Source organism: Molossus molossus, unplaced genomic scaffold, assembly GCF_014108415.1.
Source record: "Molossus molossus isolate mMolMol1 unplaced genomic scaffold, mMolMol1.p scaffold_m16_p_2, whole genome shotgun sequence".
In the NCBI taxonomy this organism is placed as follows: domain Eukaryota; kingdom Metazoa; phylum Chordata; class Mammalia; order Chiroptera; family Molossidae; genus Molossus; species Molossus molossus.
In genome coordinates this window covers 142,854,278-142,879,922 of record NW_023425355.1, presented here as the reverse complement: position 1 = coordinate 142,879,922, position 25,645 = coordinate 142,854,278, and the positions used below count along the sequence as shown (strand labels likewise).

Sequence of the window (25,645 nt, the reverse complement as noted above, 5' to 3'; positions counted from 1 at the left end):
ATGTAGTTTATTCCATAAACCACAGAGAGGGAAAAACAATTTGCATTTTCTCCATTTGCTAAGTCACTATAACAAATCATTAAGGGCATCTCTGAAAGCAGTTCCCAGGACCCAGCCCTATTGTACTTGCCACTGGGTACCCCACGCCAATCCACCACTTTGTGCTGGACCAAGAAGGATGCTTTGGCATTTAAAACTCTACACTCCCCAGAAAAAGTAAATATCACTGGAAGTCATGATGACATTTTTCTTTTTTTACTTAAAAAACTTTTAAACTTTCTTTTAAAGTGAAAGAAATCACTTTGGCTGTTTATGGGAACAAAAGCTCAAACATGGACAGGCCCAGCTTAGAACCTTTTGTGTGGCTCTGTTGTGGAGGATGACTTAATATTATGTAAGGGTGTCGGGATGCATTTGGAGGGTCAGAATTCACTAAGTTTCACGACTTTTTCTCAAGTGTCTGATACATGCCATGCAGTGTTTAGCAACAGAAGCACATTAATGAACAAAATAATTGAAGGATCTAGGACTCATGGAAATGTATTGGAGGATGACTCAGGAAAGAAAGAGGAAGAAAAAATAGCAGTCTTTGCTCCATGGCAATAAGTTAAAGGAAGTAAAAACATCTCAGGTGCAATATGTTTCTGTTCCCCTCTACCAGTGTATGCTGCCAACAGTGCACAGATTCTGTCATTGTAGACAGAGACAAGGTGAACAGGCTCTAGCAGGAACATGTACTGGCTCTTGCAGCCATGTCCTGGCCTGAACATCAGGCAGGTCTGTGTTATAAACAATCCAGAGGGATTAATAGCATTAAAGGTCTCCTTTGCTCCCTCCTTTCAAGCTGGCTAAAGTATTCTCTTTCTTCCCTGCAAATAAACTTCATATCTGAGATGCCACATTGAGGTACTTGTCTTCCATGTGGGGAGCAACATGCTGCAGAAGCCATCCACTTAGTTGCTACATCACTTGCACAAAAGATGCCTAACTCTTCATGAAATGGTGGAGAAATTTAGATAAGCCAGTGATGTACATAAGGAGTAGCCAATCCCAGCACACAAACAGTGGTTATTTAAAAAAACGGTGATTACATAAAACAGGAAATGGAAATCCTATTTCATTATCTGGATATGTTTGTGGGGGGCAGTTGCTTGTTTGATGACCTGATTTGCTGCCTGACTCCTTTGACTTGGCATGCAAACGAGGTTTTAGGAAAATGCAATTTGCATTTGGGAATAAAGAGAACACAAAGCAAAGCTTGGCTTCAGAGCCTGGAATCCTCAGCTTGGCCTCTGACCCTTTTTCCCAGTAGTTCTCATTTAAAATTTCCCACGTGCACTATGCTTGTCCCCAGCTCAGGCTGATGAACCAGCGGGGTGGGAACTCACTGGCGTTCCCACGTCTCCATTGCACTCCGGACTTTTCATCAGCCCACAGGGGTGGTGCCTTCTCTTGTTTCCCTGTCTCCAAAAAAGAAGCCCTAGCAGGAATTCTATGGTATCAACCCTTAGAATGACCTGACGGTTTTCTCCACTCTGCTCTGAAGCTCTTATTAATTCCAACAGCAATGATGAGTTTTCTCTGGGATTCCCAAAATCAGTTATAGAAGCAACAACTTTCAAACCAATTAATGTGTTAATGATGTAGTTAGTGAATGCTTTTTGTCTTACAATGATACCAGTGACCATTTCTAGATATGCATTCATAACTTTCTCTTTTATTCCCAGTGTTCCCAGAGAGTATCATTTTATGTTATCCAGGTTTTTTTATTAATTTATTTTTGTTACAGATGTTTCTCCTTTTTATCTCCATTGACACCCTCCTCCCCATCCCCCCCACTCCACACCCAACTTTGTTGTCCGTGTCCATCTGTTATGCATACCTGCATATAAGTTCTGTGGTTTATCTCTCCTTTCCCCCCCACCCCCTCTTCTGAGGGTTGTCAGTCTGTACCCTACTTCCACGTCTCTGGGTCTACCCAATTCCTCAGACTGTTATGTTCATTTTATTCCACAAATAAATGAGATCATGTGATATTTGTCTTTCTCTGCTTGGCTTGTTTCCCTTAGGATAATACTCTCCAGGTGCCTCCATGTCATCTCAAAGAATAAGAGATCTTTTTTCTTACAGCTGCATAGTACTCCATTGTGTATATGTACCACTGCTTTTTTACCCATTCGTCTACTGATGGACACTTGGACTGTTTCCAGATCTTAGCTATTGTAAATAGTGCTGCTATGAACATGGGGGTACATATATTCTTTCTGATTGGTGTTTCAGGCTTCTAAGGATATATTCCTAGAAGTGGGATCACTGGCTCAAATGGAAGTTCAATTTTTAATTTTTTGAGGTAACACCATATTGTTTTCCATAGTGGCTGTACCAGTCTGCATTCCCACCAGCAGTGTACTAGAGTCCCCTTTTCCCCACACCCTCGCCAGCACTTGTTGTTTGATGATTTATTGATGGCGCCCATTCTGACAGGTGTGAGGTGATACCTCATTGTTGTTTTAATTTGCATCTCTCTGATGATTAGTGATGTTGAGCATTTTTTCATATGTCTCTTGGTCATTTGTATGTCCTGTTTGGAGAGGAGTCTATTTAGTTCCTGTGCCCATTTTTTAATTGGGTTCTTTGTCTTCCTTTTGTTGAGTTGTATGAGTACTCTATATATTTTGGAAATTAATCCCATATCTGATAAATCATTGGCAATGATGCTCTCCCATACAGTGGGTGGCCTTTCCATTTTAATGATTGTATCTTTTGCTGTGCAGAAGCTTTTGAGTTTGATGTAGTCTCATGTGTTCATTTTTTTCTTTGTTTCTGTTGCCTTAGGTGATGTATCAGTGAAAATTCTGCTGCGTATGATGTCTGAAATTTTGTTGCCTACATTTTCCCTAGGATTTTTATGGATTCATGAGTCACATTTAAGTCTTTTATCCATTTTGAGTTTATTCTTGTATATGGTGAAAGTTGATGGTCTAGTTTCATTTTTTTGCATGTAGCTGTTCAATTTTTCGAACACCATTTATTAAAGAGGCTGTCTTTACTCCATTGTATGCTCTTGCCTCTTTTGTCAAATATTAATTGAGCATAATGTCTTGGGTCCATTTCTGGGCTCTCCATCAGCCTGCGGTCCTGAGAGACCCGGGTTCGGTTCCCGCTAAGGGCATGTACCTTGGTTGCAGTTTGTCCCCGGCCCTGGTTGGTTGTGCGGGTGGCAGCCACTCGATGTGTCCCTTTCACATCGATGTTTCTCTCTCTCTCTCTCTTCCTCTCTCTCCCTCCCACTCTACCTGAACAAAAAAAAAAATGTCCTCGGGTGAGGATAAAAAAAAAAAAAAAAAAAAAAAACATTTCTGGGCTCTCTGTTCTGTTCTTATGCCAGTACCAGGCTGTTTTGATTACTGTAGCTTTGTAGTTTAACCTGATATCTGGTATTGTGATCCCACCTACTTTGTCCTTCTTTTTCAAGATTGCTGTGGCTATTTGGGGTCTTTTTTGGTTCCATATAAACTTTTGAAGTATTTGTTCTAGTTCTGTGAAATATGTTGTTGGTATTTTGATGGGGATTGCATTAAATCTATAGATTGCTTTGAGTAATATGGGCATTTTAATGATGTTAATTTTTCCAGTCCATGAACAAGGTATGTGCTTCCACTTTTTTATATCTTCATATATTTCTTTTTTCAACATTCTGTAGTTTTCTGCAAATAAATCCTTTACTTCTTTGGTTAAGTTTATTCCTAGGTATCTTAATTTTTTTGCTGGGATGGTAAATGGATTGTTTTTTTTTTTTTAGTTTCTCTTTCTGTGACTTCATCACTGGTATATAAGAATGCCATTGATTTCTTGATGTTAATTTTGTATCCTGTTACTTTGCCAAATTCATTTATTAAGTCTAGTAGATTTTTGATGGAGTCTATAGGGTTTTCTATGTATAATATAATGTCATCTGCAAACAATGACAATTTCAGTTCCTCCTTTCCAATTTGGATCCCTTGTATTTTTTCTTCATGTCTGATTACTGTGGCTAAGACTTCCAGTACTATGTTAAATTAGAGTGACGAAAGTGGACATCCCTGTCTTGTTCCTGTTTTTAAGGGAAATGCTTTTAGTTTTTGCCCATTGAGTATGATGTTGGCCGTAGGTCTTTCATATATGGCCTTTATTATGTCAAGATATGATCCCTCTATTCCCACATTGCTGATCATTTTTATCAGAAATGGGTGCTGGATTTGTCAAATGCTTTTTCAGCATCTATTGATATGGTCATGTGGTTTTTATCCTTCATTTTGTTTATATGGTGTATCACATTTATTGATTTGCGAATATTGTACCAGCCTTGCATCCTTTGTTATCCAGTTTTTAAATTGTTGTTGATATTAGAAATGGAAGGTCAGGATTTAAAGGTAAAGGAATCTAAAAAGTATAGACATCGAACTAAAAACAAACAACGAAATGCATGTTTCCAGCAATATGTTATTGTTGAATATATGTATTCAACAAATAATTTCTGAGCACTTATTTTCTACAAAGTACTTTCTGGATGTCAATGAACAAAACAAACAAAAATCACTACCTTGATAAAGTTTGCATTCTATTAGGTTTCAATAAATATAGTAAATAAGTAAATTATATAGTGTGTTGAAAGGTGATAAATGCTGTAGAAAAAAAGAATAAGAAGAGGAGGGTAAGCAAGTCACACTGTTATACAGAGTGGTCAGGTGTACTTCATTGCAAAGGACACACCGTAACCATGCACAAACTTCCTTTCTTCAATATGACCTTTGCTCCTTTCTTTCCTGTTGACTCGAACTGGCCTCATCCAGCACCCTGACTCACCTGCCTCCTTCTCCCTTGCACATCCACTCCCTTAATCATTGAGCCCTCAGGACAATGAGGTTCTTTTGGGCATCAAATAATCTTAGAAACAAAGCCTCGGTTCCATTGACCACAGAGACAGGGTTTTGATCAAACTAGAGATAACATCTAGGCCTCAGCTGTGTTTCAGCTTGAGGCCCAGAAATGTGGCAAAACCAGAAGAAGCAACGCCATGGGTGACATCAGATGCACTGATCAGCTACCTCCTACCCCATCCCCAACTAATCAGTAGAGACCATGACCCTGACCACAACCCTAACTCCCTTAGTCCCCATGATTAAGGACTGCCCCCATACAACCCATCCCCTGGAAGCCATCGGGCAGCCAGCTCTTTGAGCATGAGCTCACCTGTGTCCAGGTGTGGACCACTCCCTGAAAATACACCCTCACTTTCTCTGCTGCAAGCTCCTGTTCTGTCTTATTGGGCTCTGATGCGGGCAGGCAAAAGGACCTTTTTAGTCTAGTAACAATACCCGCTTTGACAGGACAGATATCTTATCAATGTAATATAACAACAGCAGCGATCTTTTTTGAGTGCTTAATATATGACAGTTGTTGTCCCAAGTGCCTTAAAATGTCTTTTATAATTCTCACAACAATCTCACCAAGTAGGTAACTTCATCTTTCTCTTTTGATAACAGAAAAATGAAGGTGTAGGAAAGTTCAGCATGGGGCCAAGATCACATAGCAAATATATGGCAGGGATTTGAATTCTGGTAGCTCACTCCAAAGCTCATGGTTTTCCCACCATCTTGGGTGTTTCCTAAGGTGTGGTTACAAAAGTACCAGAGTGCCCTGAAGACATTCATTAGAAAGTACAGATTCCTGGGCTCCACCGCAGTGCTACCCAATCTGATTCTCTGGAGTTTGGCCCCAGAATCTGAATGCCTGACAAATTTTCTTGTGACTCTGCTGCATGCTCAATTTTGGGAACCACTATTAATAATCTGCTGCCTTGGTCTTTCGACAGAGTAATCATGATAGCCGCTATCCGATAGAGTGCTCATGATGGTTGTTATCATGACCAGCTCCAGGATTTCTAACACAAAACCTGAAAAGCAAACATTTGGTACAAAACATTGTCCTAGTCAGATTCCTGAACCATGTGTCAACCTCTGAACCTAGGCACCTCTTCTGTATTATGGGATAAAGCCAGGTTCTTTTCTGCCCATTCCAATTAATTCAGATACTGGCCACTTGGGAGAGGCATCAGGAAATGAAGGACATTATTAACACTCAGAACAAACTTTGGATCCCTGCCAGTCCTCTGTGGGTTTTTATATCCCTTCCATCAGTTCTGTGGAATTGCTGCCTCCAGGGTGCATTCTGCCTTCAAGGACAAATTCACAACCACCTTTCCTAACAAATCTTTTTTTTCTTTCTTCTTTTCTAATGCCAGTGAGAAGTGATGCCTCTCTTTCTGAGCTCATAACCCCTTCCAAGGACTCTGAAACTGCACAATTGTTAACCACCTTTAACTATCAGGTCCTGTCCAGCTTTATTCTTCCTTGTTTGGAATTACTGCACTAATTCTGAAAGTTTCTTAAAAACAAAACAAAATGAAACAGCTATATACATCACTGAATTTTTTTCCACCCACACAGACCAGCTTTTCCAACTAGCCACCAGCTTTGTTATAACCAACTGGGTTCTGAAATGCTAAATAAGCCAAGAGAAACTACAAAGTAATGAGATTAATTTTATTCTGTGCTTTATGGAAATAAAAGAGGTGAAGTCAATGCTGGGGCACAGAATCACGCAGATTTTATTTATTTATTATTTTTTTTATCCTCATCCGAGGACATTTTTTGTTCAGATAGAGAGGGAGGGAGAGAGAGGAAGAGAGAGAGAGAGAAACATCGATGTGAAAGGGACACATCGAGTGGCTGCCACCCGCACGACCAACCAGGGCCGGGGACAAACTGCAACCGAGGTACGTGCCCTTAGCGGGAACCGAACCCAGGTCTCTCGGGACCGCAGGCCGACGCTCTAACCGCTGAGCCAAACCGGCCAGGGCAGAATCACGCAGATTTTAGAGCCAGTAAGAAATGTTGCTTAATCATTTATTCCAACCCAGTCATTTGATAACTAAAAATATAGAAATCTGAAAAGGTGAGGTCACATAGCTAATGTATAGCAAAGACAGGACTACAGCAAACTTTTCTGATTCTAGAACTTGTTTTCTTTTTACTGACCTAGGCTTGGTATCTTTGTCCCATCACCCTTGCCACCCCACTGTCTTTTTTCTCAATATGTAATTCCCATAATCCATCTGAGGAGATCAAGAATGCTTACGCTAATAGTTAACTTATTCTGAGAAAACTATCCTTAATTCCTTCCTACCCAAACCTTTTGATATGTATAAGGAGAAAATTTAGTAATATAGAAATCATATGTCACAAAAATACCATTGAGTCATTTATTAATCCAACCAATATTTCTTTTTTTCTACCAAATGCCAGACACAGATATAACGCAGTAAAGAAAGTAGATGGAAAAGGACAAAACATCATCCTGTCATGAAGTTTACATTCTAGTGGGGAAACACTCAACAAACAAGAAAAATTAGTACAACCCTATATTAGTAGTTAGTGGTGAGTGCTAAGGAGAAAAAGCAGGGAAAGGGAACAGGAGGTGAGGAATGTGTAGATGGTAGAGGGGGGGCTGTATTTTAGATAAGGTGGCCAGAAAAGGCCTTGTTAAAAAGTAAAGACCACAGCTGGGGAACCAAAATATGAGGTATTACCCAAAAGAGCCTTGACACTAATTTCTACAGAAAGCGGCAAAGATCAGATTTGGAAAATGTTGAAAAGGAGGAAAACTGATGTTTTTTTCTGCTATTTTTAGTAGCCCAGGTGGCAGAAAATGGGAAGGAGAGGAATGGCACAATTAAAATGGTGGCAACTGTACTTTCAAGGAGGTCAGGAAGAGTTTTTTTTTTGTTGTTGTTAGTATCTCAGGTGAAAAGAAATGCCTGGTGATTAGTGGTTTCATATAAAGAACTCTTCTTAGAATACAGAATTTAGAGATTAAAATTAATATTAATGAGAGGTATTATTTTGTTTAAAAAAATCCAGAGCTGCCCTGGCCGGTTTGGCTCAGCGGTTAGAGCGTTGGCCTGCGGTCCTGAGAGACCCTGGTTTGGTTCCCGCTAAGGGCGCGTACCTCGGTTGCAGTTTGTCCCCGGCCCTGGTCGGTTGTGTGGGTGGCAGCCACTCGATGTGTTCCTTTCACATCGATGTTTCTCTCTCTCTCTCTGTTCCTCTCTCTCCCTCCCACTCTACCTGAACAAAAAATGGAAAAATGTCTTCGGGTGAGGATAAAAAAAAAAAAAAAAAAATCCAGAGTGCATGAAGTAATGCGAAGGCTACTTGGCAAAAAGACATGTGACTTAAAACTTGATGAAAATGTTGATAAGTTCAGTCATTTGATTCATCCAAATATGTAATTAATTATGAGGATTTCAGCTAAAGTGTGAAATTTATATAGAGTCAATGATAATTTCCATATCGTTTTAGAATTTACTGTGTGCAACACAGGAACAGTGTTTCAGACTCAAAAAGGAGCAAGACACTGTTCTACCTCAATAAACTTTTCACTGTGCTAAATGCATTTTCTATGCCTCCTGGACATTCAGGAGGAATATATTTCCCAGCTTCCCTTGCAGTTACAAATGGCTTATAGCTGAGTTCTGGCCAATGGGATTTGAGTGGGCATGATGGATATCCCTTCTAGGTTTGGCCCATAAATCCTAGAGGATTATAGAGTCTCAAGATGCAAGGATCTGGGATCCCTATAACACCACCTGTAAGGCTGTCAACCAAACATCTGATTAAAATTTATGTCAACAGGATATTTATGTCTGTTGTGTAGAGATTTGAGCCAGCTCTGGTTGCCCAACTAATATAATTATTAATTAACAGTTGTATAGAACTTTATAGTTTGAAAAATACTTTCACATATCAAATGATTCTGGGAACTACCCTGGGAAATAGGTTATATTTTTATTTTCCCCATTTCACAAAACTGAAATTGATGCTTACTGAGTGTTGAATTACTTGGTCACGATCACATAGGTAAGACACAGGGAGCAAAGATTTTAAATCACTGGCTCTCAAATTTATGAGAAATAATTGGTATAAAACAAAGTATGAAAATAAATCTAATGCAAGGCATTTGAAAAATATAGACAAAATACTGAGGAGAAAAAACATAAAAGGCTCTAATGGAATACGTAAGATTTACGGTGAGTGAACATTGACAAGAAAATTGGGAGAAGAAATATACAGAACATTTCTGTAACTTTTGACAAGCAATATGAGTGGTAAACAGAAATACAAGAGAGTTGGCATTTGTTCTAATGTTTCAAGGGAAGTTGGAGCAAGCAATGCAGTTTTTTGAAGGAAAACAGGAACTGGTAATTCAATACAAATAAAAAAAAATATTTATTGAGTGCCTGCCAGATGAAGGGCCTTCCAAAAGTGTACAGAGGATACAGAGAGGAGATAACACGGGCACAGCCTGTTTTAAATGTGTTTATAATCTACTAGGGGAAATAGTAAAAAATGACTATAGCACAGTGTTATGATAAACATCAGTAAGAAGAGTGATGGGGTTCAAGGGACAGAGAAATGATATGGTTAAGTGGTATGAGAAGGACACAGGAAAGATAGATGAAACTTCATGAAGGAGGTAAAATGTCAATATTGACCTTGGAGGAAGTGACATCTCTGAGGATGGTTATGAATATATACATTCATGAGGGCCACATATAATTCCAAAGAGAATGGTTTTATCAATATTTTGAGCAAGGATACTGCTATATGAATAGTTAAATGACTCCAAAATGTGACCATTATTTGGGATGCAATAAAACGGGATGTATAATTTGAATACCTTTGTTTAAACACGGACTCCCAAACTCACAGTGATATCATAGGTTGTGAGTTTCTATTGAAACTGTATGCCTTCCAATGAATTCAATGACCAGCAGTACAGACCAAAAGGTGGAGTGTGAGTTTCACTGTGCCACCAAGAGGCAATCAATAGACAGTCTACTCAGATGCCCTGCCAAAGAAGGGCCACCTACCATGAACAGGGCTTCATAATTTTCAATCATTTTCTGCACCACAGCAATGATAGCTGTGCTTTCCTCAGCCCGTGCCGAACTCTGGACCGAGAATTCTTTGTCGGATGACTTCTGCTTGTGTAGCAGGTTGGGTCCAAATATGGTGGCCAAGTTTAGAGATGTCATTTTGTTCCCAGTGACCTATAAAAACAGAGAATACAAGACCTGTTGTTATTTTTGCTTTTCAAGATGCTGAGCAGTGCAACAATCAATGGAACCTTTTCCTTTCCTATTTTTTTCTGCAAGGACTCTTGTAGAATGCATGAAAAGTGCCATCATATTCCTTTTGTTTCATATCTTGGATTGAAGCTCACAGCACAGTGGCTATTTCAATAGCACACTGAGTAAAATTTTACAACTCTAAATTATTTATTGTGAAGCAGTACTATATAAAATTTTTATCCTGTCTGCTCTTTTTTTTAATGTTTCTTTTTTTATTAATAATTTGTTTTTGTTACAGATGTTTCTCCTTTTCCCCCATTGATACCCTCCTCCCCATCTCCCCCACCTCATCCCCAGCTTTGTTGTCTATGTCCATTGGTTATGCATACATGCATGTAAGTTCTGTGGTTTATCTCTTCTGCCCCCATACCCACCTCCTCTGAGGTTTGTCAGTCTGTACCCCACCTCTATGTCTCTGGGTCAATTTTGTTCAGCAGTTTGTTTAGTTCATTATATTCCACAAATAAGTGAGATAATGTGATATTTGTCTTTCTCTGCTTGGCTTGTTTCACTTACCATAATACTCTCCAGGTCCCTCCATGTCATCTCAAAGGTAAGATATCTTTCTTTCTTACAGCTGCATAGTATTCCATCGTGTACATGTACCACAGCTTTTTAATCCACTCATCTATTGATGGACACTTGTGTTGTTTCCAGATCTTAGCTATTGTTAATAGTGTTGCTATGAACATAGGGGTATATATATTCTTTCTGATTGATGTTTCAGATTTATTAGGGTATATTCCTAGAAGTGGGATCACTGGGTCAAATGGCAGTTCAATTTTTAACTTTTTGAGGTAATACCATAGTTGTTTTCCATAGTAGCTGCACCAGTCTGCATTCCCACCAGCAGTGTACTAGAGTCCCCTTTTGTTTCTTTCTTTTTTTTTTAAATTAATTAATTTATTTTTGTTACAGATGTTTCTCCTTTTCCTCCAACTGATTCCCCCCTCCCCCTCCCTCCCCGCCCTGTCCCTAGCTTTGTTGTCCATGTCCATTGTTCATGCATACATGCATATAAGTTCTGTGGTTTATCTCTCCCCCACCACCCCTTCTTCTGGGGATTGTCAGTCTGTAGAGTCCCTTTTTCTCCACACCCTCGCCAACACTTGTTGTTTGAGGACTTGTTGATGGTGGCCCTGTCCTTTAAAAATATTGCTATCTATCCATCTATTTATCTATCTATTCAACCGTACATCCATCTATCTATTCATCCATCCCCTCATCAATCAATCAATCCGTCATCTCCCCACTAATCCATCCACTCAGCAACTACCATAAGCTAGGCATTTTTCATGGATTATAATCATTTTAAGAATTTTCCAAAAATGATCACAACACAGTCCTCATTTTAAAAGTTCGCATTCTAGAAGAAAAAGCATTTTACTGATCACAAGTAGTGAGTACAAAGTATAAAACTATCAACTCTGGAGGTCCCAGGGACACTCCAAAGAGGTGACAATGTTTGCACAGAATCCTGAAGGAAGAATAGACTTTGCTAGGCTAAAAAGCAGAGGACCTGGGAGAGAAGTCAATTTCACAGTGGTGAGAACACTGTATACAGACAGAAACATGTAAAATACCTCTAGGCACCCCAGGTAGCACAGTGTGGTAGAGAGTTCTGAAGGAAAGGCAAGGGCCAGGTAAGAGCCATTGCCACATGTTCCTTGTGGGCAAAATTGCCCCTGAATGACAACCACTGGTCTAGGCAATTTTTTATTTCTTTTGTTGACATTGAAAATCTACTAATTCCTGGCTAAGTATGGCAACTGCTGTGTTTGGTGGGGATCTGCACAGTTTTTGAGAGGCACCTGGGTACACAGCACAGCACTCAAAAGTCCCGATTCACAGACAAGACAAAGCCTCCTGAGTCTCATTCTTGTCCTGTGGAGCCTTGAAGTAGAGGCTACCAGCCCTGCAATACCAGAGTGGAACATGGGGGCATTATTTTTAGAAAGGAAGGCTGTTTTCAGGTTTGCCGCCAAGTAAATGACTTCACATGGTAAACTCTGGGAATTTTTAAGAAAGTGCCCTTTATGTATGACTGTTCAGTTATTTTGTCTTTGTTTTATTTCATTGGTATAAAACTTGACAAGTTTTCATTTTATTTTTCATATCTCTTCCTCCAAATTCATGACTAAGGATAAAATCAAATATGTACCATTTTCCAATTCATCTCTCTAGAACTCAGAAGCATTTGGAGTGCTTTCCTTCCCCTATTAAAGTAATATCAGAGCTGTCTTGTTTTTTTAAATATTAACAAATAGAAGTTTGTTTTTTTTTCTTTTGGCTTAAACCACATAAATTTATTTCTCACAGTTCTGGAGGCTGGGAAGTCCGAGATCAGGGTGCCAGCCCGTTCGGTGTCTTGTGAGAGCCCTCATCCTACTATGCAATGGTTGTCTTCTAGTTGTCTCTCAGATTTTGTTTTTTTTTTTTAAAGAATGTTTAGCACAAGAACAATCCAGAACTCTGTTTCAGCTCTCTCCTTCTCTTGTTGCTATTCTGGGAAAGCAATACAATCTGTCTGTAAAATTGCACATAGATTCCAGCAGCAGACCACATTGCTGTGGTTTGTTAACACTTTTTTGTTTTGTTTTTGTTTTACTGTTGTTGTTTTTTTTTTATTGGAAACTTGTTCACAACAGCTTCTACCCTTTCTCCCCATGTCTCAGCATGTATATGGCTATGTCCAGGTATAATGTGTACTTGGGGTCAGTTCCTTATTTCATTATTAGCCAGCCAATTCAAGTAAATATTTATCTCTACTAAATAAGCATCTTAGATTATTTCTTTTTAAAAATTTTTTAAAAATAATTTTCATTAATTTATTTTTGTTACAGATGTTTCTCCTTTTTTTCCCCATTGAAACCCTCCTCCCCACCCCCCACCCCGTACCCAGCTTTGTTATCCATGTCCATTGGTTATGTGTACATGCATATAAGTTATGTGGTTTATCTCCTCCCTCCCCCCACCACCCCCTCTTCTGAGGGTTGTCAGTCTGTACCCCACTTCCACATCTCTGAGTCCACCCAATTCCTCAGACTGTTATGTTCATTATATTCCACAAATAAGTAAGATCATGTGATATTTGTCTTAAATTTTTTTCTCTAATGATTTCAGAGAGAGGAAGAAAAAGGGAGAGAGATAGAAACATTGATGAGAGAGAACATCGACTGGCTACCTCTTGCATTTTCCCCACGGGGATCAGGCCCACAACCTGGGCATATGCCTTGACCGGGAATCGAACCAGTGACCTTTTGGTGCATGGGTCGACACACAACCAGTGAGCCACACCAGCTGGGCACTAGATCATTTCTAATCCTAACACAAACAGCTCACCTTTATTAAAAGTTTAGCATGTACAGTCACTGGGCTAGGGGCTTTCCACAGGTTTTTTTCAATTCTCACTAGAAACTCATGAAGCAGCTGCTGTTTCTGCCCTTTTTTACAGACAGGATATGAGAGCCAGAAGGTGGTGGAGCTAAGAATCAAAGCTGGTATCTTGGCTCCAGGAAGCCCTATGCTCTTCATCACTACCTTGCCCCTCCCACTATTCACAATTGAGTGGCAGACCCTGTCATAGCATGGGGAAATGAAATACTGGCTTCAAAGCAGGGCTGAGACCAGAGTGAGGAGAGTGAGGCACTGGTCCTGCTACAGTTCCAAAGCCAATTTCCATTTCCGGGAGGCATGTACCTCCTCAAAGGTCAGTAATCCTGGCTCTACTTTGGTGGTTAGTAATTTCTTTTTGCCTCATAGATGCTTTGAAGACTAAAGGCCAGCCTCAAACTCTCTCACCAAAAAAGTGTGTATTCACACCACATTTCCCATGCAATGCCAGAGGGTTCTTGGACAACCTGAAAAACCACTGCTCAAGAGGTTTCAATCATGTTCCTGCAATATTCTTTCTAGAAGAAATAAAATATTTCATACTTTGGGGATTTATTTTTCCCCCTAAGGAGCAAAGCAAATATAGCAAACTAGACAAAATGTAATAAAACAAACAAACACAAGATAGAAAAGAACACCATTTGATAAAATAGCACTATTTTTTCCAAGAAGAGCACTGAGTTGACAAGTCAACAGTTTTTCTCATGTCCTCCTTTTAGACATTTTTAAGATCCTATTAGTTAATGGTGCATTGAATTTCAAGTACCCATTAGAAAGGAAATATTATGTTCATTTTATAAAGAAGGAAGCTCAGACCTCCACCCCCCAATTCTGTTTTCCTTCCTCTCCCTCTATTTTATAAACACAAGGTCATGTAGCAAGGTGCTGGCAAAGCCTGTGTGTGCCTCCAAGCTTTTTGACTCTCTGATTCAGTTTTCTTCTAAGTTCCAATCCATAACAACTACCCAACTGATGGATAACACACCTAACACAGACTGAAAAAAGAGATAAGACAAAAAGCTGAAAACTACTTTGTTTCTGGACCATATTTTACAATCTACTTTTTGCCTGACTGCAGTCTGCTCATTCTGTATTCTCTACCAGCTCATGATGAACCAACTGAAAAAGTAATAAACAAAGGACCTCTCTTTTGTTCCTCTGCCTCTACTTTTAACATCTACCAGAAGGGGTTTTTAGCTAACTCCCATCATTATGCAATGCTTATGTGGTCTGTTTATTCAACCCCTACATACCCTTTACTCAATTCCTGCACACCCTTTGATGTGTAGTTTTAATTCAGTCTCCTCCACGAAGTCATTCCTAACTTTTCTGGCCCATGTTCATCATTTCTCTAAACTTCTGCAGTGACTCTGGACTGCATTCCCTAATTCTATATTTGTCTCATGTCCTCACGGCCTCCACCTCCTAGGTGCCACAACATCTCAGGAACAGTAATTAGAATATTTCTGAACAACACTCACTGGCTTAGAGGAACTCAGGGTAGGTGACAAGGACGTACATAGTTCAAATACCAAGGCCGTTCTTACTGAAAACATTTATAATGTAAATTGCTGTCTTCTGTATTGCTATTCATACAAAAGCTTCCTAACTCAGTCTGTCTCTATCTTTAACCAATCTACAACATGAATTATAACACTCTAGTAGAATCCTTCCAACGATTCTTTCAGGCCTTAAAAGAATCTATCACCTCTCCTCTTACAAAGGCATTCACTACTCTATGAACATAGTCTAATTTCTGCTCATACCTCATTAGTACTTTCCCACTCCGTAGCCTTTACTCCAATCCAAGATGACGGCGTGGGCTACTTGCTTTCCTGTAACTTATAATCATTTCACAGAAGTAATGCTCTCCTCATATCTCCCCTGAAGCTTTAATTTTTGGTTAGTAATTCTTTATTTTGATTCAAGGTTTAGGACAAGACTGTCTAGAAACCCTTGGAATCTCTCACTTCCCCATACAACTTTGTTGTTACCAGGATATTTTCATATTCCTTATAATAATTAATCTTCTAAACTATTGTGCTGTGTCAGTGGAAGATTTTGTATTCCCAACGTTCAGATAAGGCAACTCAGGTTTAGGAAGGTTAATAGAGTTCTCCAAGAATACATGGTCAGTGAGTTATAAAGCTACCAAGTGCTCCCAATCAAGGGTGATTTTGCCCCCTCCCCAATCCCACAGAATACTTGGCAATGTCTAGAGATACTTTTGGTTGTCTCAGCTAAGGTGGGGGATGGGAAGGAGCTGATACTTGCATAAAGTGAGTAGAGGCCAGGGATATTGCTAAGCATCCCACAATGCAGTCCCAATGTCAATGCAGTCCCAGATGTCAATGATGTGGAGGCTGTGAAATTCAAAACTAAACTCTGAACTAGTCTAGTAGGTCTTTTCTTCTTCCTATTCTATATTTCTGTTCTTAGTAAGTTAGATTGGTTTGTGTTTGAGGTACAGCTGGGACTCTATTAATTATGGGACTGATCCAATGATTATCCAACATGACAACTTTGTGTGAATTAGAAAAAGAAGTCTCTTCCTCAAGATATTTTACTGCCTTCTGCTGGGATATTGTCCTAATAGCCCGGCAAATCTACAGTGACTATGAGGTACATGGCACTTCCCCAGACTTGTGGAATGCACAAATGCACGACTTGCTCAACCATAAATGGATTATCCCTGTGGGACACTGGGAAAATTACTTAAGATCTCTAACCCTCAGTGGCAATGATATCTCCCTTGTGTAATGGAGGATTAACTATAATATATAAAGTCCCTAGTATGTACCTAGCATATGGTAAGAGACACATAAATGGTAGCTAGTATTTCAGTATATTAAGTTTCATTTGTACCTCTTCAAGAATATTTCCTTCTTTTTGGCATAGAAAATGGAGTCTTGTTCAGCATTTGGACTAAAAGAATGTCTGAAATGATTCTAAAAAAGCAAGAGTGAGTTCAATTGGACTTTCTGCCTTCCTCAATTCTTTCTTAAACACCTGAGACCCAACTTTCTTCCTCTTACATAGTACTTAAGAGACATCAGAGAAGCACTGACACACCTAGGAACATAGACAGCACTTGCCTTTACCCAATGATTAGGCAGATGATTCTACAGCTTCTGTTATATCTATAGTTGATAAAAGATGACACCCAGATGGGTAATATAACTACTTAACAATTATGAGAATTATAGTGTATCTGTCAAAGGGCTGTGTCTGCTGAAACAAAGTGTCAGTACCATATTATAAAACCTGATGTTAGCAGAGTTCTCACTAATTATAACTACTGTACAGATAAATGGCTAACTCAGGAAAGTTCCATTCTTATATCTAAAGGGAGGATGAGGATAAGACATACAGACATAATGCATTTCTGGATTTAAGTGAAAAAATTATGCATGACCACGACTTTTGAGAAAGAAATTTGGCAAACACAGAACTGAGTCCACAATATAGCTGAGTTCTGTGGTGAAGTGTGGAATGCCTTTGGCCCCTGCTTGTTGATTTATAATGTGTGTTAACATATTGAAGTGTCTGAGATATTGTAGGGAATCCAAGGGCAAGAAGTATGACTGCATGGCATCAAAAAGGGAGACAGGTCTCTTGTTAAGGTAGAGATTAAATAGGTTGCTTGCTAAAAAGATATCTAAAATTGAGGCAAGCATCTCCTTTGCCCAAGGCATAAACCTAAAAACACCTTAAAGCATATGAAGGTGACCAAAGTGTGTCTGAGCCCAAGAACTCAGATGGGGGAAGCCTGAGTGGGGATCAGGTCCAACCAGAACATCCCAAAAGGGTCTGTGGGACTGTGCAGAAACTGTTTCAGCAGCAGATACTATGAGGCATGAAGATGCACACCAATGGTCAGCAGATCATACCTTCTAGTTCCTTCTACATCTGGTTTAGAAGTAGGATGACCTTTCACTGAATTGAGTCAGTCCCTATTCTGGAGGAAATGTTTAATGAGAGAAAGGACCTCTCAAAAGGAAGATACCAGACTTCTAGCTATAGGGCAGATGGGAGCTCCAGGAACAAACTGAAAGAATAAAGAGTTGACATCACATTTCAGCTCCAAGTTAAAGAAGCAGGTCAAATTACTTACAAGAACAGCAATCTCCCTCATCTCGATTACTCCATTTTTTTTTTTTTCATGATTTTAAGCACCTCAGTAGCTCATTGTTTGTTTGCTTCACACAAATGGAAATTCAAGGTCTTGAAGTAAAGCATCATTATGAAAAATGATTGCCTTATTAAGATGCATCCTTGAAACATAGGAGGTTAATGGCCTATGTACTCTTAAGAATTGTCCCTCCATAAAAAACCCTGCATTACTTCTTTCTACATAGACGGGTCAGGAAAGCGGAGGTGTCATTTCCTCCAGGTGAAACGTTTAACAAAATCGATGGCTTGCCCTTTTAAAATAAGAAAAGGGAAGATTTACAGTATGTATGGCAGCAGAAGGATTCGTACCTCTTGCCCATCTTTGCTGATGTTGTCATTGGCATGCCTGGCCACAATGGAGAGGAACTGTAGGAGACGGTGGAGCGTGTCGCAGTTGCAGGGAGGTAGAAGGTAGATGAGGAGCTGCAAGGTGCCCAGCTGTTCCTCTGGCTCCAACACTAAGCAAGGTAAAAAGAGGTGTTCTAAGTAAGTAAAATGGGGAATTCATACTATTTAGGCTCAGAGTAGAGGTCCCCCTCTCAACTTTCTTCAGAAAGGGATTATCAAGTCACATTTCATTCCTTCACCCACTCTCCCACTGATTTAGCAATTTAGCAGCAAGTGTCTATGAAGGATATAAAGATAAATTAGACCTGGGGAAATGTAACATCTAGAGTAAGCATTATAATCCAGGTTAGGAAGGTAATTTAACTCCCCTTAGTTTTTTCTCCTTCCTTTTCCTGACATTACTCATCATTTACTTTATGTATTACTGTCTTTCTTTTCTTGTAAATATTTGCTAACAATGACTGAGAATTGCTAAACATTTAGTTTATAACATATTTGAAGCTCTTTTCTGTTGAGCAATACACAAGGGATAGACTTTTTGTTGGTAATAACCAAGACACAGCACAGTGACAGTGTCCTCTCTCTTTTTGTGATCCTATTTTAATTGTAGCATTGGCGAAAGAAAGATATGGAGGCTGACACAGCTCTGATCTATTCTTACTGCCCCCTCTCCTTTCTCCTCCATGGGATCTGTGTCTATAGCCCAGAAGTGGCCACACAGAAGGTCCTGGCACTGGGCTATGCCATACTGCTTACCTGGAATGTTGCCTGCCCCCTTTCTCACTCTGGGTCCCTTTCTCACTCTTTCTTCATGCAAGACATGTAAACTCATTTTTAGGCACAGACTCAATGTAAACTCTTGCTGTTACTTCAAATCATTAATATATAGCACTTTCTACTGTCCTAGGGTCATCTGAAAGCATCCCAAATTCTTCTTGGCTACCTCTGCTTGTTCTATTGTAACTTTCTTCTTGCTAATTCTCACCATGGTAAATCTCAGAACATTCCCCAAACAGCCCACTCATTAGAGGCCAATAAATAAGGACAAAAAAGTACTTGAGAAACACATGAACAAGGTCTGGATGAGTGAGTTGGACATCCCGGAAATCCAGGAACACATTCTTGCTAATGGCTATATTACGCACAGAGAGTATTGATGAAAGCTGTGTATAGCTCCCTGGTGAGAAGGGGGTCCGGCATGTCCCTCAGGAACTCCTTCAACAAGGCAGCCACATCATGAACGCTGTGCTCTTCTTCCAGAGAGACATCAACCCCACGGTCAAATTCCTCACGTAACTGGAAAAATAACAGTTCAAATGGCAGTCTCATAACACCATACCTCTATGTGTAGTGCCCAGCAAAAGAGATGCTGTGACTTGCAGCATCTGGTGTTAAGTTTATGCAGACTCAAGGAGGAGATGCAAACAACATGTTGCCTTGATCTACAGAGTCTATGCAACCCAGCCATGAATATATATATATTTGAATGCATTATTAAATAAAATGATGCAAGCAGAGGGTTTGATAACGACATCCAGAAGTTGGGAGGATGAGCTAAGGGGTTAGGTCAACTATTATGTGGGAGGGAGGAATTAATCTATTATACAGCAGTTTTGCATATCAGTAATGCTACCATTTTGGAATTTTGACATTTTAAAGACAAACTCAACAAGAAAACAAAGATTTTTTTTTTGCAAACAATGAAACTTAAAACCTCGATGAGCCATTCATGACTAACTCTTGAAAGATGACAATAACTAAATAAAAGCTGCCTTATATTTGTCAAAGTAGCCATACTAACAGTTCCCAGAAGGATTCCCTGCTTTGAATTATTATACTAGGTTTGTTTGCATTTACAGCAGCAGGAAGACACAATAGCAAGAAGGGGGTCATAACTCTGCACCGTACTTTCATCACAGACAGCTCAACTGCTCTTATGTATTGCTCTCTGCTAATTATGTGAATCCGTGAATCTATTTTATGCAATAAACTTCTTCAACAGTTCATATACTCAAGCATTCATTTATCTATTCATTCAACAAAGATGTACTACTGCACACTTCCTGTGTACCAGGCCCTCAAAGTATGGTGGTGAATGAAGAGGCAAAGTCCTTACACATCCATAGCTCTCAGGCTGATAGAGAAACAGGTAGTAATCTGGTAATCTTACAAATGATTAATTAACTGTTAACATTATGACAATTGTTCTGAAGAAAAAGTGTAGGGTGCTAAGAAGGAATATGACAAGATAAAATAGTGAGTTAGAGCATCTTCCATTCTTGAAATCTAAGTCTAAATAACCACTAATTATATTTTTATCAGATAATCTCCATGCAAAGGTTTTCCTTTGCTAGATCCAGATATAACTGAGAAGTAATTCCTGATATCACCTCTCCACCTGACCAAAAAATGTCCATTACTGTCCTGAATTACTGTCCAGGCAATTTCTCATTGCCATGTGTGAGGCAGCAAGAAAGAAGGCTTCTACTGGTGCCTTTTCTACCTGTGATTATTCAAACACACAGTTTCTTTTCTGAACACACACACATGTGCAGAAATAATGGACCATGGAAAGAACTTGGCCTAAATTGTGTGATCCTGAATTTAACACTGGCTAAATTGTGTGATCTTGACTTAAGTTTCTTAATCTCTCTAATCCTCAAAAGAAGTGGTTAAGTCAAACTGGCCAGGGCTTTTTTTTTTTTTTTTTTATCCTCACCCGAGGACATTTTTCTCATTTTTTGTTCAGATAGAGCGGGAGGGATAAAGAGGAAGAGAGAGAGAGAGAAACATCGATGTGAAAGGGACACATCGAGTGGCTGCCACTCGCACGACCCAACCAGGGCCGGGGACAAACTGCAACCGAGGTACATGCCCTTAGGGGGAACCGAACCCGGGTCTCTCTGGACCGCAGGCCGACACTCTTACTGCTGAGTCAAACTGGCCAGGGCCTCAAAAGAAGTGGTTGAAAGGGACTACTCTTAGCGCCAGTGGGCAGATTCAATGGCATAATGTTTGTGAAAACATTCTGCAATTCTGCATAGGCCTAAGAAATGTTACTGTGCTATCTTCCTTGCTGTAAGTCCTGTGGTAAAATGGAATTCAATAGTCTCTTGTGTGACTATGAAAAATAAAAATCAACCAACAAACCAAACAGAAACACACTTCTCTTGAAAACCCCTCTTATCTTGAAAAAAAGGTAGATAAGGAGATATTTATTTCAGTTAGTTTCAATAAGATGAACAAATTTTTCTTCAGCTTCATCCAACTAAAAATTATTTTGATTTGGCTTTATTTTTCAGATGTTGAGTTCCTTATTCCTTTCTGTTGAACCCAACAAATGGAAAATAACATTTTAATTTTCCTTTAGCCAACAAGTGAATTATTTCTTCCAGGCATGGTTTGCCTTTTATGAAGCCGTCATGGACATAGATACCTGCCTGATTATAGGAATCTATTCCTGAAGCTCTAAAATCAAACTTCTGTTGCAAGAATGTTGCACAGTGCTGAAGAAAATTAAGGGTACAGTCCCTACATGGAAAGTGAATTGGAAATCAATGGTTCCATGGAAACGTCACAAGAATTATTTATTTTTGAGAAAGTAAAGCTATAAACATAGCATCATATGAATGTTAATGACATTATTTATATTGTACTTTAGTAAAAATGGGTGATATACAATTGTTTTCTATTTCTTATCACTTAATGATTAGGTATTCTCTGAATATCCCATTTTTGCACTTTCAATAAGATATTTATAAATTAGTTTTGTTTGGCTGTACATGCCATGCACACGTCTGGACATTTTGCTTTCAAGTGTTTGATCCTAACTCAATCACAACCTTTCTGAGCTTCTGAGTTATTGCCTTTTACTTCTTAGGACTTAATTATACTATAATTGGCAGGAAGGTACAGAAAAAATATTCAGAAATAAATTTTTAGAAGCTTGAACTTGGCATGAGGTTTCAATTGAAAGTCAAGCAAAACATGCAATATAATCTTTACTTTTCACTTACCTGTCTCACTCTCTTTTTTGAGCTTCCAACTCGGAATATCCCCACTGTCTGGAGGCCTGCAAATAAGCAAACAAAATCAATAGTCCTGTTTTGTGGTTTGAAACTATGGAGGAAATCAAAATACAAACAGAACAGAAGGCCAGCACTAGGCTGCAACACACACAGAAATAGTAACTTGACAGTGTGCTTGAATGCTTACTTATCCCCCATTACATTCTTTGGGTATCTACAAGTTAGCACTATAAGCACAAGGATAATTTTATGTTAAACATTTCTGAAAAAAAAATTTTTCATGTGATATTATATACTTCCATATCTCCATATGAGAAAAATAATGTAATAATTTCTCTTATTATTCAGAATAACTACTTAATCATGAATTTTATATTAATTTTACCTATTTATCAATATTTAAAAGAGATAGTTCTTATTTTACTGATGATAATGAAAACATGTACTTATTAAAGAAAATCTATAAAATGCAGAAGAATGTAAAAATAATATACTTAAAAAATACCTGATATAAAAATAATCGCTCTTAATATTTTGGTTTATTTCTATCCAACCTTTTCTCCATATATACAGGGGTGGGCAAAAGTATGTTTACAGTTGTAATACAAATAAATAATTCAATAATAAATAATAATAATGCAAGCATAAACTGTTTCACATGCAACTGTAAACCTACTTTTGCCTATCCCTGGATATATGGAGAGAGGGAGAGAGGGAGGAAGATGGGGGTTGGGAGAGAGAGAATGCCACTACTTTCACTCAATATTATGCTATAAGAATTTTTATGCCAGTAAAAATTCCTCATAAATGTCATTTAAAATGCATGCAAAATAATACTTTATGGTATGAATGGGCCACGGTTCACTTCATATTCCCCTCTGAATGCCATATAGGCCCTCCAACACACATGCACTTGTTTTGTATTATAAATGACGCTATTGTGAACAACTTTATGTAGGTCTAAGTTCCACGTTACTGATTTTCTTAGGACCATATCCTAGACGTGGGATTATAATGTCAAAGCATAAAAAAGAGTTATCTGGCCCAAAATGTCAGTGGTGCGAAGGTTGAGAGACCCTGCTCGTAAAAAAATAGCTCTTTTTTAAAATTAATTTATTTTTGTTACAGATGTTTCTCTTTCCTTGCCCCATTGACACCCTCCTCCCCATCCCACCCTCACCCCCACAGCATTGTTGTCTATGTCCACTGGTTATGCATATATGCATATAAGTTCTTTGGTTTATCTCTTTCTTCGCCCCCCTGCCCCTCTCCTTTGAGGTTTGTCAGTCTGAACCTTACTTCTATGTCTTTGAGTCTATTTTGTTCATCCGCTTAAAATTAGCTCTCTTAAAACTAACAAATATTTCCACTATTACACATTAGAAATTTCAACAATAGTTCCTTAATATCATTACATTTTCAGTCAACATTCATATAAGGTTCACAAACTGTGATAGGTTGATGTGCCTTTTAGCCCCTTAATGTATGTGTTCCCCTTCTCTGTTTGTTTTTGTTTCCTTGCAATAAGTTTCATGAAGAAACAGCATTGATTTCCTGCAGTAGATTTCCCCATCATCTGGACTTGGACACTTGTAGTGTCCTTTGTACATTTCTCTCTCTCTTCTTTGTTTCCTCTGAAGACATAGTTAGAGCCAGAGTTTTCTCTGATTCAAGTTTGATTTGGGGGGCAAAAATACTTCATAAGAGGTATTATGTAATTCCTTTGGGGGCAGAGAATGTCTGAATGGCTCCCCTTCCTACTCAAGCCATTGCTTATGGCCACTGATGTTCATCATCTGCAGTTATTCTTTCATTTCTGGCTTAGTCTGCCTTCAGTTGGGATCTTCAGTTAGGAGGCGATGCCAAAGTGGAGCTGTCAGTGGCCATCTGTAACCACATGAACAGAGCTGGTCTGAGAGTAAAGCCTGCAGACTCATACGCTCATGGCATCATTTGAATCCTGAATCCAGCTGTGCCTGAACCTACATATAACATGCAGACTTCCAGTATGCAAATAGGAATTTTGGGGGGGTGCTTTGCTTAATCTTATTTTATCTAGGTTCCTCTCTCTTGCCACTGATAAAGTTCTGACTAATACAATCTTTTTGTATATTTATTTTATGGACTTGTTACATTACATATTAATTACAAGACTTTTTAGTTGGTTTTCCAAGGATTTTTAGTTATAAATTACAACATTTCACACATACTCAATTTATCACTTCTATATCTTATAAATGGTATCCAGAGTAATTTGAGAGAATCATGGTGATAGAAAGAGGCTAATTATCTTGGTGCTTTGCTCCTGGGTGGGATTTTGCTTTGCATCTATTTTCAAAAGACTTCTATACCCTCTTGTTGCTGTCATCAATGTGTCTGTCTCATAACTGAGTCTAACCCCTAGACTAATTTATTGCTTCTACCTCTCTGGGAGCTTGAAAACAGGATGATCAAGCTATCAGAACCAAATCCAGAATTACATTTATTTTTTAAAAGACTTTTTATTGATTTTTAGAGAGACAGGAAGGGAGAGGGAGAGAAACATCAATGTAAGAGGGAAACATCAATTGCCTGCCTCCTGCATGCCCTCTACCAGGGTTTGAGCCCACAACCTGTCATGTGCTCTCTCCCAAAATCAAACCAGCAACCAGTCAGGGCCAGAATTATATTTCTTCATCTGCAAAATGAGCATAATAAGTATCCACCTAAAAAGTTATACAGTGATTCAATTAATTAGTGTATATAAACTACTTAGAATCATATCTGTCATCAACTATTATGTAAAGAGAAATATGCCCTCACTGAACTGAATTTTTCTTTGTGCAAAATGAAAAAAATTAATACAATCATAGGTCTCAGAAATTGTACATTTGGCCATATTTATTTTCTTATTTTCAGATAGTTGAAGTTTCTACATAAGTGAGATATCACAGAAGGGCATTTTCCACACAGGTGAGATTCTTCATTGGCTGTATTCCTCCAGGCTGTTTAGAAATGTTCATTTCTATGACATGATTTTCTCAATTACAGTACTTTTCCACTCAGTAAAAATGACTATAATTTGTCAAATAACTACTTAGTGATAAATTGTTATAATTCCTACATATCGCAACTGATTATTATCTATTTTACATTTCAAAATTATTTATTTATTTACTTTTTTAGGTAAAGCAAATGACAGCATTCAGACAGTCAATGCTGTTCTCTGACAAGCCTCACAGTGATTTTCCTCAAAGAGAAGATACAGTCTAAGTGTTCAGTACCTTTGATTTAAGACAGTCACTGATAAAAACAGGTGTACGAAAAAAAAAAAAAAAAGGCATAGATCTGGCAAAGAAACGTGACTTTGCTGTCTCCTGTCCCAGAAATTAGCGTGATCATGTTTCTTTCCTTTTCATCAGAAACTGAAATGAAAATTAGACCCAGAGCACCTGAATCTCGGGCTTAGGGAATTCAAGTAATGAGGGCA

The 25,645-nt window shown here is 38.7% G+C and overlaps 1 protein-coding gene across 2 annotated transcripts in view; it reads right to left on the bottom strand.

Moving 5' to 3' along the window:
- The window catches only part of ARHGAP6 (Rho GTPase activating protein 6), a 458,118-nt gene that overhangs the window by 26,743 nt on the left and 405,730 nt on the right, over nt 1–25,645 (bottom strand). For both annotated transcript variants that reach the window (XM_036270639.1, XM_036270640.1), the window contains exons 6-9: nt 22,165–22,220; nt 19,294–19,444; nt 18,110–18,258; nt 9,974–10,153 (exon numbers count right to left, since the gene is read on the bottom strand). In XM_036270639.1, the coding sequence (XP_036126532.1) occupies nt 9,974–10,153; nt 18,110–18,258; nt 19,294–19,444; nt 22,165–22,220 (536 nt within the window). The remainder of the gene's footprint in view (nt 1–9,973; nt 10,154–18,109; nt 18,259–19,293; nt 19,445–22,164; nt 22,221–25,645) is intronic.